The sequence below is a fragment of the Bufo gargarizans genome, chromosome 2 (assembly GCF_014858855.1).
Source record: "Bufo gargarizans isolate SCDJY-AF-19 chromosome 2, ASM1485885v1, whole genome shotgun sequence".
NCBI lineage: Eukaryota > Metazoa > Chordata > Amphibia > Anura > Bufonidae > Bufo > Bufo gargarizans.
This window is the reverse complement of record NC_058081.1, coordinates 391,576,093-391,592,105: the sequence shown is the minus strand read 5'-3', so window position 1 is coordinate 391,592,105 and position 16,013 is coordinate 391,576,093. Positions and strand designations below refer to the sequence as shown.

Genomic DNA, 16,013 nt, shown 5'->3' with positions numbered 1-16,013 from the left:
GTAACATCCAGGTGGGGTCGGCCAGAAATTGATCTATTCATGTCAAGAAAAAATGCTCAGGTGGATCTATTTTGTTCATTAAATCCAAGAGACAGACCATGGGCAGTAGATGCCCTATCAATAAGTTGGGATTGGACTCTCTAGTCTATGCGTTCCCTCCGATTCCTCTAATTCCTCGGGTCATACAGAAGATAAAGGAGGCAACTGTAATCTTAGTGACCCCACTTTGGGCAAAGACATGCTGACTCAGGGTCCCATACAACATCCAGACCCTTAAATATTCTGATTAGCTGTTTTGGATCCTGAAGTCGAGACACTCAGTAAGAAGTGTCTATCAGAAAAAGTAATTCTTACCCTGAAAGCCAGCAGGAAATGAGTAACATTGGCCATATATTTAAGTCTGGAGGAGATTTTGTAGTTGGCTGGGAGAGTAACATCCAGATACTACTTCTCCAATAAACAAGATCTTAGATTTCTTAGTGGATTAGAGCTAGGTTTAAGATCTAGTACCCTTATAGGGTACAGATAACCGCTTTTAAGCACACTTGTTTGGGGGAACATAGGTGGATAAGGAGATTCATAAGGGCTGCCGTGTTAGGTTAAGACCAGCGTTAAGGTCTAGAGTTCCTCGTAGGACCAAAACCTAGTACTAGAGGGACTAACAATACCACCCTTTGTTCCCTTATCCGAAATTTCAATTAAACACCTTTCTTTCAAGACAGCCTATTTAATAGCCATCACTTCCGCAAGACATATAGGGTAGATCCAGGACTTACTGTCTTGCAGTACTTAGAAGCCTGCAAAGAATTTAGGAAGGATGATAACCTATTGAGCCAGTTTTCAGGAAAAAATAAAGGAAAGAAGCTTTCTAAATCGGTGGATCAGATCCACTAACTTATTCTGCTATTCCCTTCAAAAAGCATGCCCAGAGTATTAATGCACACTCTAGTAGAGCCACTGCTTCCTCTTAGGCTGAGAAAGGAGGCGTTTCACTAGATCAAATTTGCAAAGCCGCAACTTGGTCCAGCCTTAATTCCTTTGTCGGACACTACCGCCTTTGTCTGTCCGATTCTGCAGAATTAGTTTGGTCAGAGTTCTGCAGGCAGTATCCCACCCTAATATGTTAGTTCTCATTGTGGCCGTCATGGTGGATGAAATGGGAAAAACCGTAATTGGTCTTACCGGTAATTTCATTTCCTTGAATCCACAATGAGAGATGGCCCTTGATCTCTGTAGGGGCCGGAACAAACACAGTTTAAATCTACCCCTCACCCCCTCAGTGTTTATCAAATTACCACGGTAGGTGAACTGTAATAGGAGTTGTTAGGATATTTCTTAATGCCCTAGTTTTATATGAAGGGTATAAAGAAATATCCTAAGAACTCATATTACAGTTCACCTACCTTGGTAATTTTTTAAACACTGAGGGGTGGGGGTAGATTTAAACTGTGTTCCTGCCCCTACAGAGGTCAAGGTTCATCTCTCATTGTGGCTCTCATGGTGGATTAAAGGAAACGGAATTACCGGTAAGACTTTTTTTTTTTTTTTTTTTTTTTTTTTTTTTTTTTTTTTTTTTTGCGCACAGTGCTAACTCTACATATATCTAGCAGTGTAATTTGTTCGCCGAAACTTAGTTGCATACATACAGAACAGTAGTCTGTCAGTCTGACTACCAGGCCAGAGCATGCTCTTCTATATAGACAGAATGTCAGTCCCTCTTGTGTTGGCTGACTTCCTGTGAGCTACAGGTTTGCACCCTGTATCTCTGACCCCATGCATTGAAAGCTGATTGAGAGCTCATTTGTGCCCCATCGAAGAAACCAGGAGAACAGTAACAGGCAGTTCATACAGTGATTAGCTGTAGTTAAAACTCCTTAGATGCGTGCCTAATGTTTATATACTATCTTTGTGCAGAATCTCCTGTATCCTATGAGATGGAGCTTCACACTGCTGTCCCCTCTCTTGTGCCGCTGCGTGAACCCCATAATTCTATAAAGAAAGCATGAGAATAAGATGTCGACCCTATATATATATATATATATATATATATATATATATATATATATATATATATATATATATATATATATATATATATATATAGAAAACTCAAAATATATATATTAAATTTGCCAAAATTAAAACTCTATCTTGCACACAGAATTTATTTTAATGTCTTTACATCAACTTAATTTTACAGGGTCCAGAGTGGCAAAGATGGGATGAAATGCTGCATCAATTAATTGTGCTCTGCCTGAGTTTCCAAACCATTATAACAGGTACATGCCTCTACTGTGACCTCTTCCTAATCTAACCTGTCTGTATCTGTCGTAAAGTATCCAGGAGTAATTAAACAGAATTACCCTTTGTTAGCAGTATTTCCTCCAGGCTTCTGTCCTGGGCAGTTTATAATAAAAAGCCATACCCTGCTGGTAAAAGATTCTGTGCCAGTCTTCTCCACAGTATTAAATGCACTACATCAGGGATGCTCGACCTGCGGCTCTCCAGCTGTTGTAAAACTACAACTCTCACCATGCCCTGCTGTTCAGGCATGCTGGGAATTGTAGTTTTACAACAGCTGGAGAGCCGCAGGTTGAGCATGCCTCCACTACATAACCAAATACGCTCTTACAACAAATCTTTGTTGATCAGAACATCTAAAAATCACTTATAATCCACCAAGGAACATGTGGCAGTCAAGTGTCTAATCTAGAATTTAAAATGGGTGCTGTATTCTGTTCATTCACCTGCACACCAGTTCAGCTTAGCTTATCCTGATAGGAAGATGCAGCCACTGCACAGAGCAAATAAATTACCTGAATTGGGGGAGACCAGCACTTTCTAATTTGAAATGGTTGCATGTAGGATACTACTGGTTGACAAAATCACAATACAAAACCCCCACAAAAACAGAAATGCTCACACAGGAATGTGACAAGTACTGGAGTGAAATTTTCAAAATGCCTTTATTGAAAAGCACAAAAAAGGGGAATTTTTTTTTTTGAGTTTTGGCATAAGATGGAAAAAGTATTTTGGACAAATCTGTTGCAACTTTTCATGTCTTAAGCTGCTCGCCACTTAAAAAAAAAAAAAAAAGTGGGTAAAGCTTACCAGAAGGGCCACCAAAGCCTCCCCACATTTACAAACTGATAAATTATCACTGATCTACTCCAGCTCCTAGCTGTACACTCTTTTCTTGCCCACGGACAGAAGAGATGCAAGTTTATTATTGTTGAATGGATTAGGCAGTGGCTGAGGGACAGCCAGAGGGTTGTAGTCAATGGAGTATATTCAGACCATGGTCTTATTACCAGTGGGGTACCTCAGGGACCTGTTCTGGGACCCATATTGTTTAATATCTTTATCAGTGAAATTGCAGAAGGCCTCAATGCTAAGGTGTGTCTTTTTGCCGATGACAAATATTTGTAACAGGGTTGATGTTCCTGGAGGGATACACCAAATGGAAAAGGAAAAATTTAGGAAAACTAGAGGAAAGGTCAAAAATCTGGCAACTAAAATGTAATGTTGATAAGTGCAAGATAATGCAGCTGGGGCGTAAAAACCCAAGAGCATAATATACAATCAGTGATACAGTCCTAACCTCAGTATCTGAGGAAAGGGATTTAGGGATCATTATTTCAGAAGACTTAAAGGTAGGCAGACAATGTCATAGAGCAGCAGGAAATGCTAGCAGAATGCTTGGGTGTATAGGGAGAGGTATAAGCAGTAGAAAGAGGGAGGTGCTCATGCCGCTCTACAGAGCACTAGTGAGACCTCATTTGGAGTATTGTGCGCAGTACTGGAGAACATATCTCCAGAAGGATATTGATACTTTGGAGAGAGTTCAGAGAAGAGCTACTAAACTAGTACATGGATTGCAAGATAAAACTTACCAGGAAAGATTAAAGGCCCTTAAGGGGTTTTGCACTTTTAATTGCTCTATTCTCTGGATAGATCATCAGCTTCTGATCAGCGGAGGTCCGACACCCAGGATCCCCGCCGATCAGCTGTTTGAGAAGGCAGCAGCGCTCCAGCAGTGCCGCGGCCTTCTCACTGTTCACCGCCGGGCCGCCCGCCTACTGACGTCACGACTAGTATCAACTAGCGTGGGCGGGGCTAAACTCTTTACTTGAATGGAGCTTAGACCCGTCCACGCTAGTTAATACTAGTCGTGACGTCAGTGGACGGGCGGCCCGGCGGTAAACAGTGAGAAGGCCGCGGTGCTGCTGGAGCGCTGCTGCCTTCTCAAACAGCTGATCGGCGGGGGTCCCGGGTGTCGAACCTCCGCCGATCAGAAGCTGATCTATCCAGAGGATAGATCATCAGTTAAATGAAAGTGCAGAACCCCTTTAACATGTATAGCTTGGAAGAAAGATGAGACAGAGGGGATATGATAGAAACTTTTAAATACATAAAGGGAATCAACAAGGTAAGAGGAGAGAATATTTAAAAGAAAAACTGCTACAAGAGGACATAGTTTTAAACCTTTGCCCCTCTAATTTAAAACTAATATCAGGAAGTATTACTTTACTGAGAGAGTAGTGGATGCATGGAATGGCCTTCCTGCAGAAGTGGTAGCTGCAAATACAGTGGAGGAGTTTAAGCATGCATGGGATAGGCATAAGGCCATTCTTTATATAAGATAGGGCCAGGGGCTATTTATAGTATTCAGTATATTGGGCAGACTAGATGGGCCAAATGGTTCTTATCTGCCAACACATTCTATGTTTATTAAGAGGCATGCGACTCCTAATAAATTGGTTGAATCTTCCTCCCAAGCAGGGCTTTTACGAAGACTAGCGTGCGAAGCACTTTTCTTCAGCAAATTACCCCAAAAGCGTTTTGTCCTGGTACCAGGGTATTCATCCGGTTAAATATACAAAAGCTGTAACCCCTTTAAGGACCCTTGCCACATGTGGACCTCACAGCACGGGTCGTATTCCAGTGTTAACCCCTTGTATGTCACTGTCAAAGCTGGCTGCGGCATACAGAGGGATTGCCGAGGGTACGGGTGCCCTTTGCTTCCCTATCAGATCCCCTTGCTGCAATGGCAGGGACCCGATGGCAGAGAAGGCAAGCCCGATGCCTTCCATAGGCATCGGAGCTTGCCTCTATGAACGCCTGTGAGATCCAGCCCTTAGGCTGGGTCTCACAGGCAGGCTGTCGCCATAAAAGCTGACAGCCAATGCATTACAATACAGTTTAAAGTACAGTTTTTAAAGTAAAAAGAATAAAATAAAATTTCCCCAAATAAAACACACAATTGTAAAAAAAATTGAAAAAAAGAAAACCAGACATATTGGGTATTGCCGTTCCCATAATGGCCGGCTCTACAAAAATCACATGATCTACCTCCTCACCTGAACGCCATAGAAAAAATAAAATAAAAACTGTGCTAAGAATCTTTGTCACCTTGCATCACAAAGTGCAGCACCAAGCGATCAAAAAGGCGTATGCCCCCCAAAATAGTACCAGTCGCCTCCTATTGAAAAAAAATGAGCCCTACATAAGACAGTCACCCTAAAAAATAAAATAAAAAAATTTTCATATTTGGTATTGTTGCATCCGTAACAACTAAAAAAAAAATAGTATGTGATCTAACCTGTTAGATGAACATTGTGAAAAACAAAGTGTAATATAGAGCAACCAAAAAATTATATGTACTCTAAAATAGTACCAACAAAACTGCCACCTTATCCCATGGTTTCCAAAATGGGGTCATTTTGGGGGAGTTTCTACTCCTAGGGGTGTAAGTAAGTCTTTAAATGTGACATGGCAACTTAAAATTGTCCCTGTGAAATCTGCCTTCCAAAAACCATATGGCGTTCCTTTCCTTCTGCACCCTGCTGTGTACCAGTACAGCAGTTTACGAGCACGTATGGGGTGTTTCTGTAAACTACAGAATCGGGGTAAAAAATGGTGAGTTTTGTTTTGCTGTTAACCCTTGCTAGGTTACTGGAAAAAGTGGATTAAAATGGAAAATCGGCCAAAAAAGTAAAATTCTGACATTTCATCTCCATTTCCCTTTAATTCTTGTGGAACACCTAAAGGACTAAAAGTTTGTCAAATCAGCTTTGAATACCTTGGGGTGTAGTTTCTAAAATGGGGCAATTTATGTGTGGCTTCTATTATGTAAGCCCCACAAAGTGACTTCAGACCTGAACTGGTCCTTTAAAATTTTTAAGAATTTCCAAAACCCAATTTTTAAGATCAACTTCTAACATCTCAAAAAAATAAAATGTCATTTAAAAAGTGATCCAGACATGAAGTAGACATATGGGAAATGTAAAGTAATAACTATATTTTAGGAGGTATCACAATCTGTTTTAAAAGTCGAGAAATTGAAATTTTGTGCATTTTTCCAAATATTTGGTTCATTTTTATTCATTAAAAAAAATAAAAAAATTGAATATTTTGACTTAAATTTACCACTGTCATTAAGTACAATATGTGGTGAGAAAACAACCTCAGAATGGCTTGGATAAGTAAAAGCGTTAAAGTTATCACCACATAGTGACACATGTCAGATTTGCAAAAAATGGCCTGGTCCTTAACCCTGGTGCGATGTGTAAACATGACTACCACTCACACGTGCAGCAGCCGTCATGGCCGGCAGATCTCTGCTGTTTCATATAGCTGAGACCTGCAGCTAATTACAGTGACCGGCAATAATGCCGTTCACAGTAATTAAATGCTTTAGATGCCGTGATCAAGTGAGATCATGACACCTAAATGCGCAAAAACCTGGAAGCTCGTGCTTCCTACCTATGCGCCGTGTGTCCAATCCGGGCATAGGTAATTGCGCTGAATACTGGTAGCTTTAGGGTACTTTCACACTTGCGTTTTTCTTTTCTGGCATAGAGTTCCGTGACAGGGGCTCTATACCGGAAAAGAACTGATCAGTTTTATCCCTATGCATTCTGAATGGAGAGTAATCCGTTCAGTTAGCATCAGGATGTCTTCAGTTCAGTCGTTTTGACTGATCAGGCAAAAGAGAAAACCGAAGCATTCTACGTTTTTCTCTCGGCGAAAAAAACTGAAGACATGCCTGAACGCCGGATCCTGCATTCAGAATACTGGATCCGTCGTTCGCGCATGCGCAGATCAGTAAAAATGTACAAGACAGATCCGTCGGTCCGCATGACAAGCAGACGGATCCGTCCTTGCAATGCATTTGTGAGACTGATCCGGATCAGTCTCGCAAATGCTTTCAGTCAGCGGCAGATCGGCGGCCGGATCACATTGCCGCAAGTGTGAACAGTATTCAAGCTGCAATTCTCATTTTGGCCACCAGATGGCAGGCCAGGATAAGAAAAGAGCAAAATAGGCTAATTCCTGATAAACCAAAATGTAAATTTTTTTAAAAGTGTAATAAGCTCATATAGGCACCTAATGAACAAAAAAAGTTCAATATATAAAAAATAAGTTTAAATCTCCTTTCTGTATAATAAAAAAAAACAACAAATATAAACATCATGGATATCACCGCAACCGAAAATGCTCATACTATTAAAATGGGGAAAAAATTTCCAATATGGCAGATGGCGTAACGGATCAAAAAGTCACGCATACTCCAAAATGGTATCAATTTAAAAGTACAGATTGTTCTGCAAAAAATGAGCCCCATAACAGCTCAGTAGACATAAGTATAAAAAAGTTTTGGGGGTCAGAATATTATGATATAAAAATTAAAAATTAAATTTCTCAAAGTTTAAATTTTATTTTAACACTTTACACATAAAGAACCTATACATATGGGGTATCGTTGTAATCGAACTGACCCAGAGAATGAAGGGCATGGGTCAGTTTTGCCGTAAGCAAAATGCTGTGGGAACAAAACCCATAAAACGATGGCGGGACTGCGTGTGTTTTTTTTTTTTTTTTATAGTTTCCCACAATTTTATGCCATAATTAATGGTAGCATTAGAAAGTACAACTTGTCCCGCAAAAAAGAAGCCCTCATACAGCTAAGTGACCGGAAAAATTAAAGTTATGGCTCACGGAAAATGGGGAAGAAAAATGAACTAAAAAACCTCCAGTATCCAAAGGGTTAAGGTGAAAAATGGCAGGGTCCTGAAGGGGTTAAAGGGAGAGTTTATTGCATAATAAGTATTGTTATGTGTGTTGTTTTTTTTTCATAGACAGCTGCCCTTTAAGTGGTTAATTTGCTTTTTTTTTTTTTTTTTTTTTTGAGGGGGGAGTTGTCCATGGGGCTTTATTTTTATTGCATTTTGTTTTACATTTTCCTGGGTATGTATGTGTTTTTTGAAAAAAAAAAATGTCGTTGTTAATAGCACAACATACGACTAAAATGTCTGCGTCGGTAAACAGAATAATATTCTGCAGGGCCGAGGAGGAAAACAATCTACCCTCCACTGCAAGCATTGAGTAAAGGCATCAGAGCAGGGGCACTCCAGCACCCTGTTAGCTCTGGCTGCCAAATGAACATTCTGCAGAGTTAGTTGCATGTTGAGAACAAACGCCACTGTGGGGTGTTGGAATGTAAAAGTCAGTCCAACAAAACCGATGTAATCCACGCCACTCACCCGACTTGTATAAAGCTCACTTGTCTTTGCCCTGCTAAACTGGACTTCGCTGGTGATATTGTGTGGCACTGATTGTCCTCTTTTCCTCATGATATGTAAGACATCGACACGGAAAAGCTGATGCTGATAAAGGAATACACTCGGGTAATTTGGGTGTTACCAAGCAAAGACAGCGTTGTGGGAGCACTAATGGCCAAGTTAGACCTGGGGTCCGCAAGGGCATTTCAGTGGGCGTTGCCATCACCGGAAGGGGATTTTTTGACTGTGGGAGGGGGAGTATTTTAGCCTACTTTTCGAATTGTAATAGGCTTATTTTGTCTGGGAGTTAGGATCTAGATTAGATTCTCCTGGGGGCGGGAGTTCCGCCTATTTAAACCTCCTTTTTGTCTCTCAATCGTCCTCTGCAGCACATGCTTTGTAAGCTAGCTCCCAGAGCCCATTAGTACCTGGTACTTTTACTATTCTCATTGCGTTTTTTCTGCTGTGCTACTTCGGTGGGCCTCTGCTTACGCCCTTCTCCTGATGGTTGTCAAATTGTCAGAATAATTAATTCTTTTCTTTGCAGTGATGGCTTCACCTAAGGACCCAGAGACCCATAAATCTGTCTCAAAGAGGAAGCATCTGACCTGCTTTGACTGCAGTACACTGCTGGATGACAATTGTCCCTTTTCGAGGTGCAAGGCTTGCAGTAGATCCCAGTCTGCCACGGAACCCACCATGCAAGAAATGTACCAGTGGGTCAAGGGATATGTGGATGAATCAATCAAAGGATTTGCTTTTTTCCACCAGAGAAAACTCAGAAATTGCTAAAGTCCATCAGGTCAGGGGACCATGATGACACCGGGGAGTCCTCCGATCCTGCCGGTTGGGCACAATGTGTCTTCAAGGTGGATGAGACCCTTCTTTCTGTTATGCGGATGGAATGGAAAGCCTGAGAAAGGTCCAGTCCTGACTAAGAAATTCAGGACCATGTTTCCCATGGCGAACTTCTTGGTGGAATCATGGGGTTCCATTCCCAAGGTGGACATGGCTATTGCCAAACTGTCTAGACACACTCTGGTGCCAGCAGACGATGGGTCTAGTCTGCAAGACCCCCTTGATTGGAGGGCAGAGTGCACGTTAAGAAGAGGTTACTCTGCTGCTGTAGCCTCTGCTTCGACTGCTATCGCGGCTATGGAAGTTTCATCCTTCCTCCGTTCCTGCCTAAATCAGATCCAGATGGATGTGGACCAGAGGGTGTCCCGGGATGAAATCCTGGCTGCATTTAAGACTGTCAACCTGGCAATGGACTTTCTGTGCGGCACGGCACAGTTATAGCTAAAATTGGCAGCCAAGTCTGTGGCCCTGGTCTCTGCAGCCCACAGGCCCTTATGGCTTAAACCATGGGTTGCGGATAACACATTAAAGTATAATTTGTGCTTGTTCAGCTCACAATTGGACAAGATCATGGAGGCTCACTCCGATAAGAAGGGGGAAAAGTCTTCCCCAACAGCCCTTTCGGGGACGGAGCAGACAAGAGCGTGGCGGTAGATCCGGCCAACAAGCACAAAATAGATTGTGTAGAGACTGGGGGGCGCAGCAAAAAATTTCGAAGCGCCCTCGCAGAGGAGCTAAGGAGGCTAAACCCTCCTGTCTATGGGCCTCTCACAGGCTCTTGGTTAACCCCCACTACTCCTGCCATCCTTCCGGAAGATTTTCCTATTCCTTGTCCCCTTATGCCCGGCGGGCAAGGATGTCTGGGCTCAGGAGATTCCGGACCCTTGGGTCCTAAAGGTCATTTCCGAGGGTTACTCAATAAACCAAGTTGCCTCCCCCGAACAGATTTGTCGTCAACCATCGCCTACTGCCTGCCAGGCGATTCTGTAGGCCTATATCCTTAAGGGTGCTTTGAAGGAGGTTCTGGCAGGAGAGTGGGGCTTGGGGATCTATTCTCCGGTTTTTATAGTTCCCAAGAAATCCGGAGACCTCCCAGATGATTATCGATTTTTCAATCAATTTATAAGGAAAGCAAAGGAAACTATATCAGGTCAGTAATCCACGTTCTCAACCCCGGAGACATGATGGCTACCCTGGACCTCAAGGATGCGTATCTTCACATCCCCATCCATCCTGCTTCCCAGAGGTATCTCGGGATCGTGGTCCAGGTCTCGGGGGTTCTCGGGCACCTTCAATTTGTTGCCTTACCCTTCGGGATTTCCTCTGCTCCTATCACCTTCACCAAGGTGGTGGTTTCGGTGGTAGCAGCTTTGAGGCTTCAAGGTCTGACCATAATTCCTTACCTGGACGATTGGCTCCTAAAAGCCTCCTCTGTTCCAGTTCTTACCCACCATCTTCATGTAGCTATCTCTTTTCTGCTCCGCCTAGGGTGGATCATCAACTGGCAGAAGTCGAACGTGAGCCCGTCAACTTCAGTAACCTATCTAGGCGTCATAGTAGACTCCGTTGGGATGTCCCTCCAGTTGACTCCAGAAAGAAGAACTCTGATTCTGGACCTGGCAAGGCTCCTATCTGTTCCTCGTTGAGTTTCCATCAGGACTCTCATGAAGATGCTTGGGCTCATGTAAGAGCACTATATATTGAAAAATCGCAATTAAGTATTTTTTTAATTGGCCTAAAAAAAAGACTCTTTCTTGGGGGGGGTGACAGAAGCTCTTTAACAGAAAGGAGGTTAAGAAAATCCATTTTGCCTCTAGACATTTTGAGAGGGTAAGATGCCCTAAGTGTTGGGCTTAAAGGGGTATTCCCATCAGACAATGGGGGCATATCGCTAGGATAGGAATACCCCTTTAATGTACCCGACAGTCCATGGTTTCATATTCGTTACCATATAATAAAGTGTATTCTATATGCACATTTGAATAGTACTAATCAAGGCCCATACACAGGCGTACAGACTCCGTGGGCTTCCTCGAATGACCCCATAAAGATATTGGCATAACTAGGGGCAAACATTTTGTCCATCACAGTGCCCTTCTTGTAGGGTTTTTTTTTGTTTGTGGAACAAGTTAGAGTTCTTAATAGCACTAATGTAACTATTTTGGGGTACACAACATTAAGTTAATTAGTAACTCTTTAGCAGGCATGGGAACGGCAATACTGCCAGATCTGGTCGCAACTTTTACACAATCGTAGGTGACTTTAACGTTTCATCTACCATGGACTACACAGTTGCAGTCTATGGGAGAATCAATGCATTCCCGTCAAGCTCTAGGCTACCATAGCACCGGACAGCTCCCATGATCATGTTGTGTGGTCATTGACTGCTTGGATTCTGTGGTTGCAATTGACCACAGCATCTAATGAATTATAAGTCTGAGTTTTCTCTAATCACTGACAACAGGGTGTTTGCTGTGTAAAACAGCAAGCACCCGGAAGCCATGTGCGCCATCTTTAAGAACTCAACATCTGCTAAGTGTGAAGGCACTGTAACTGGTATTTTATATGTATTAGAAGTATCCATTTTTAAAATTAAAATGTTTAGTAGAGACTGACTAAAGACGTTTCGTTCATGCGAATGGAATGTTTGGCGGAAAGGGGGGGGGGGGGGGGAATTCAGTAAAACTTGTAATTTTATACATTTTAATCTCTGCTCTTTCTGACTTTAGATGGGGAAGTGTTATCACTGATGGCACTCTGTGTCTATGGATAGACAGCGATCAGTCACTGATTGTTATACACAGAGGTGGCCTTAAAGGGGTTGTTCAGGGGTGAACCTGGATATAAGCTGCTTTTAATTTTTTCACTACATGAGTCTAGCATTTCCTTGCTCCAATGCACCCCCTTGCCTTGTGCTGCATTGCGCAGCGCAAGGCTCATTTTACTGCTGGTGAAGTACCAGGCTTCACATCACTATGCAAGATGGCACTAAGCCTGGTGACATCACCAGCAGATAAGTGGTTTATAGAGCTGCCCTAGGCTGTTTTGTAGGTGGGTACTATGCTACTCTGCACCAGGGACTGAACAGACTCTATGCTGGGTGCGCTGATAACCACTTAACAAATTGTGATTTTCTTAACCCTTTTGCTACCAGCGAGTAATGCCCAATCGTGCGTGCAGCGGGTGCCATGGCTGACGGGTCTCCACTGTTTGAAACAGTAGAGATCCGTGGCTAATTACCAAGACCGGCAATAAAGCCGATCAGTCATTAAAGCCTTTTAGATACTGTGTTAACGTGTGATCACTGCATCTAAAAGCTCAAAAAATTTGAAAGTGCATGCCTCCATACTTCTTACTGCCATCCTCTGCGGCCAATGAGGATGCTGGTAATTGAATTTAATACGTCAATATGGGTTTAAATTAAAATGTGATTAAAGTCACACAAACTCCAAAATGGTATCAAAACTACAGATTGGCCTCCACACAGCTCAGTAGATATAACTATAAAAAAAAAGTTATGGGGGACAGAATATAGAGATTGAAAAAAAAAATATTTTTTTACAAGTTTGAACTTTTACCCTAGACAAAAAAAAATTATACACATGTGGTAATTATTGTAATCTTACTGAGCAAGAGCATGAACGGCCACAGGTCAGTTTTGCTGCCAAGGGAACACCATAGTGACAAGACCTGTAAAATGGTGGAGGAAGTTGTGAATGATGAGGATTTCTGTCCAGATTGTTTCCATTCATTTCAGTAGAGATGTAATCGGCAACATGACATCTGCAACAAAACTTGTTGCTTTCTGTTCTGCTGCAGAATTAAGTCAGCAGAACAGAATACAGGTATTGACACTAACATGGGGGATGTCTATGCTGTGCAAAATTCCATGTGTGAGGGCAACCTTATAAAACCCTGGTGTAAAAGGAACAAACTAGCAATTGCCCATTACAAACAAGCAGGTTAATTGATGGGTAACTGCACCAGTTTTGGCACTCCTTTCAGTGCAACTGTAAACTAGGAAAGCCATTTTCTTGCAGGTCACTTACGAACCCCTGTTATAGACCGTCCTGATGAAATTCTAAAGCGAACACCAAGTGTATTACATCTGTCTGAGGATATCACTGAATCGGAGGTGGACCTTTCACTCGCCCTTCTCCAGCAGCGGATGTCAGGAGCCGGATCGGTCACAGATCTTCTGAATAGACTGTTTCTCTTGCGGTCTCTGCTACTTACAGCTGTTAGAAGGTAGAACTAGTCAAAAATACTGGACATTAGTTGTCACTTACAAAACAGAGGTACTGTTCCTCTTTTTAATGTTGTTTTTTTTAACAAAGGTTGTTGTTTTTTTAAAAATCTAAAGTGGCTGCAGGATTCAGCGCTTTAGCTCAGCATGTGTACATGTAACTAGGATTTGCTTTGTATATAATTAACTTTTTACATGAACTATTTGTAAGGATTGTTGTGTGCCAAGAGCAAGTTTTGTATGACAGAAAATCACATGAATTGAGTACCAATGTACTTTTCTTTTTTACTAAATGTAGAACTGCAGTGAGGAGGGCAATATCCGGTCTGCATCTGGCTGGTGGACTATAGTCACACATAGCAGAATTTATGACAAACTCTTCCATTCAGGTGAATGGGGTTTAAGCACATAGATTTCTGCAAACCACCTTCAGATAAATGGGCAAGCTGCAGACTTTTCTGCAACAAATCTGTTTCTGGTGCAAGGCATGAGATGCACAAATCGGGCATATCTCATACCAGTGCAGGAAGATAAATGGATCTGCCAGGCTTGATATCTTTCTTCTTCCTCCCCCCCCCCAATGCAGGCCAGGTTTTTAACCCCCAACAAAATACACCTCCTTGTGATACTTACTGCACATATGTATATAAAAAGCACTTGACACTTTTTTTTTTTTAAGAGCCACAAATAAGCACTGCATTTCTATTTTGAAATTCCCATAGATTTAAAGCAGCTGGTGGGGTAATAAAAAAAAGCATAAAAGCAGCAGAAAATGCTATAGAAAACACTAAAGCAGAGACTTCTTTGAGAAGGGTGTGTAAGTTAGAAAGATAACTGACCCTCTTCAAATGTTAGTATTTTATCAGCATTTAAGTCCAAATATTCCTCCCATTCTGTGCAATGTAAATGGCAGGGTAAGGAGGGTGGAATCTTTGAATGAAACTGCAGTATTGATATGCCATGGAACGCTGCAGTGGACAATGTAGGAGGGTATTTATTCTTGTTGCAAAGTGCATATATAGCACACTCTTACTAATAACTGTTCAGGACAAACCTTTTTATACAGCCACGGTAGCAAGTGACACTGTCATATAGTGTATCTACATAAATGTGGACAGGCATCAAACCACCATTGTATCCAACAGACTCATTGATACACCTGCTCCTACAGGTAATATACTCATTTGTGATCCACTTGTGCCTGCTGGGATATAATTGCAATAAAATTAAACCAATACCGTATAAATCTGTAGATATCAGCCCTTCATAGTGATGAGGACAAAGCAGATCTATATTTTTCTCCACTGTATTCACCAAGGAAAGCTGTCAGATTCCCTGTCTGACCCAGGAAGAAGAAGAACAGTGGTGTCTCGGAAAAGATTAAGATGGACAAATTGTCAGGACCAGATGGCATACACCCCCATATCCTAATAGATTTAAGTAATGTCATAGCCAGACCCTTATTTCTGATATTTAAGGACTCTATACTGGCAAATGTGGTGCCAATATTTAAAAGTACAAAAACAGAGCCTGGAAACTATAGGCTGGCAAGTTTAACATCTGTCTTGGGTAAACTATTTAAAGGTTTTCTAAGAGATGCCATCTTGGAGTACCTTAATGAAAGTAAGCAAATAACATATCAGCATGGCTTCATAAGGGATCTGTCTTGTCAAACGAATTTAATCCGTTTCTATAAGGAGGTAAGTTCTAGACTTAACCGCAGCGAATCAACTGATTTATTAATGATCTTGTAGAAGGCTTGCATGGTAAAATATAAGTTTTTGCAGATGACACTAAACTGTGTAAAGTAATTGACACAGAAGAGGACATTATACTGCTGGATAGATTGGAGGCTTGAGCAGAGAAGTGGCAGATGAGGAGGTTTAAGGCCCCTTTCACACGGGTGAGTATTCCACGCGGGTGCAATGCGCGAGGTGAACGCACTGAATCAGGACCCATTTATTTCTATGGGGCCGTGCACATGAGCGTTGGTTTTCACGCATCACTTCTGCGTTGTGTGTAAATCGCAGCATGCTCTATATTGTGTGATTTCCATGCCCCATAGAAGTGAATGGGGCTGTGTGAAAATTGCAATCAAGTCCGGATGCGGTGCGATTTTTCATGCATGGTTGGGATGGGGACCCGATAATTTTATTATTTTCCCTTAAAACATGGTTATAAGGGAAAATAATAGCATTCTGAATGCATAGTACTGGAGGGGTTAAAAATAATAATAATTTGAACTCCCCTTAATGCACTTGCTCACGCAGCCCGGCATCTCTTCTGTCTTTGCTGATTGCAGGAAAAGGACCTGTGCTGACGTCACTCCAGTCATCACATGATCC

General features: G+C 42.0%; 1 protein-coding gene across 2 annotated transcripts in view; it reads left to right on the top strand.

Annotated features, from left to right (window-relative positions):
* The window catches only part of SIMC1 (SUMO interacting motifs containing 1), a 63,646-nt gene extending 48,736 nt beyond the window's left edge, over positions 1-14,910 (top strand). Inside the window, exons 9-11 of one of the 2 annotated variants that reach the window (XM_044280812.1) lie at positions 2,201-2,279; positions 9,112-11,106; positions 13,463-13,593. In XM_044280812.1, the coding sequence (XP_044136747.1) occupies positions 2,201-2,279; positions 9,112-9,356 (324 nt within the window). In that variant the 3' untranslated portion in view covers positions 9,357-11,106; positions 13,463-13,593. Of the gene's footprint in view, positions 1-2,200; positions 2,280-9,111; positions 11,107-13,462 lie in introns of both variants that reach the window. The other variant, XM_044280813.1, reaches the window with a different exon arrangement.
* Positions 14,911-16,013: the final 1,103 nt, after the last annotated feature.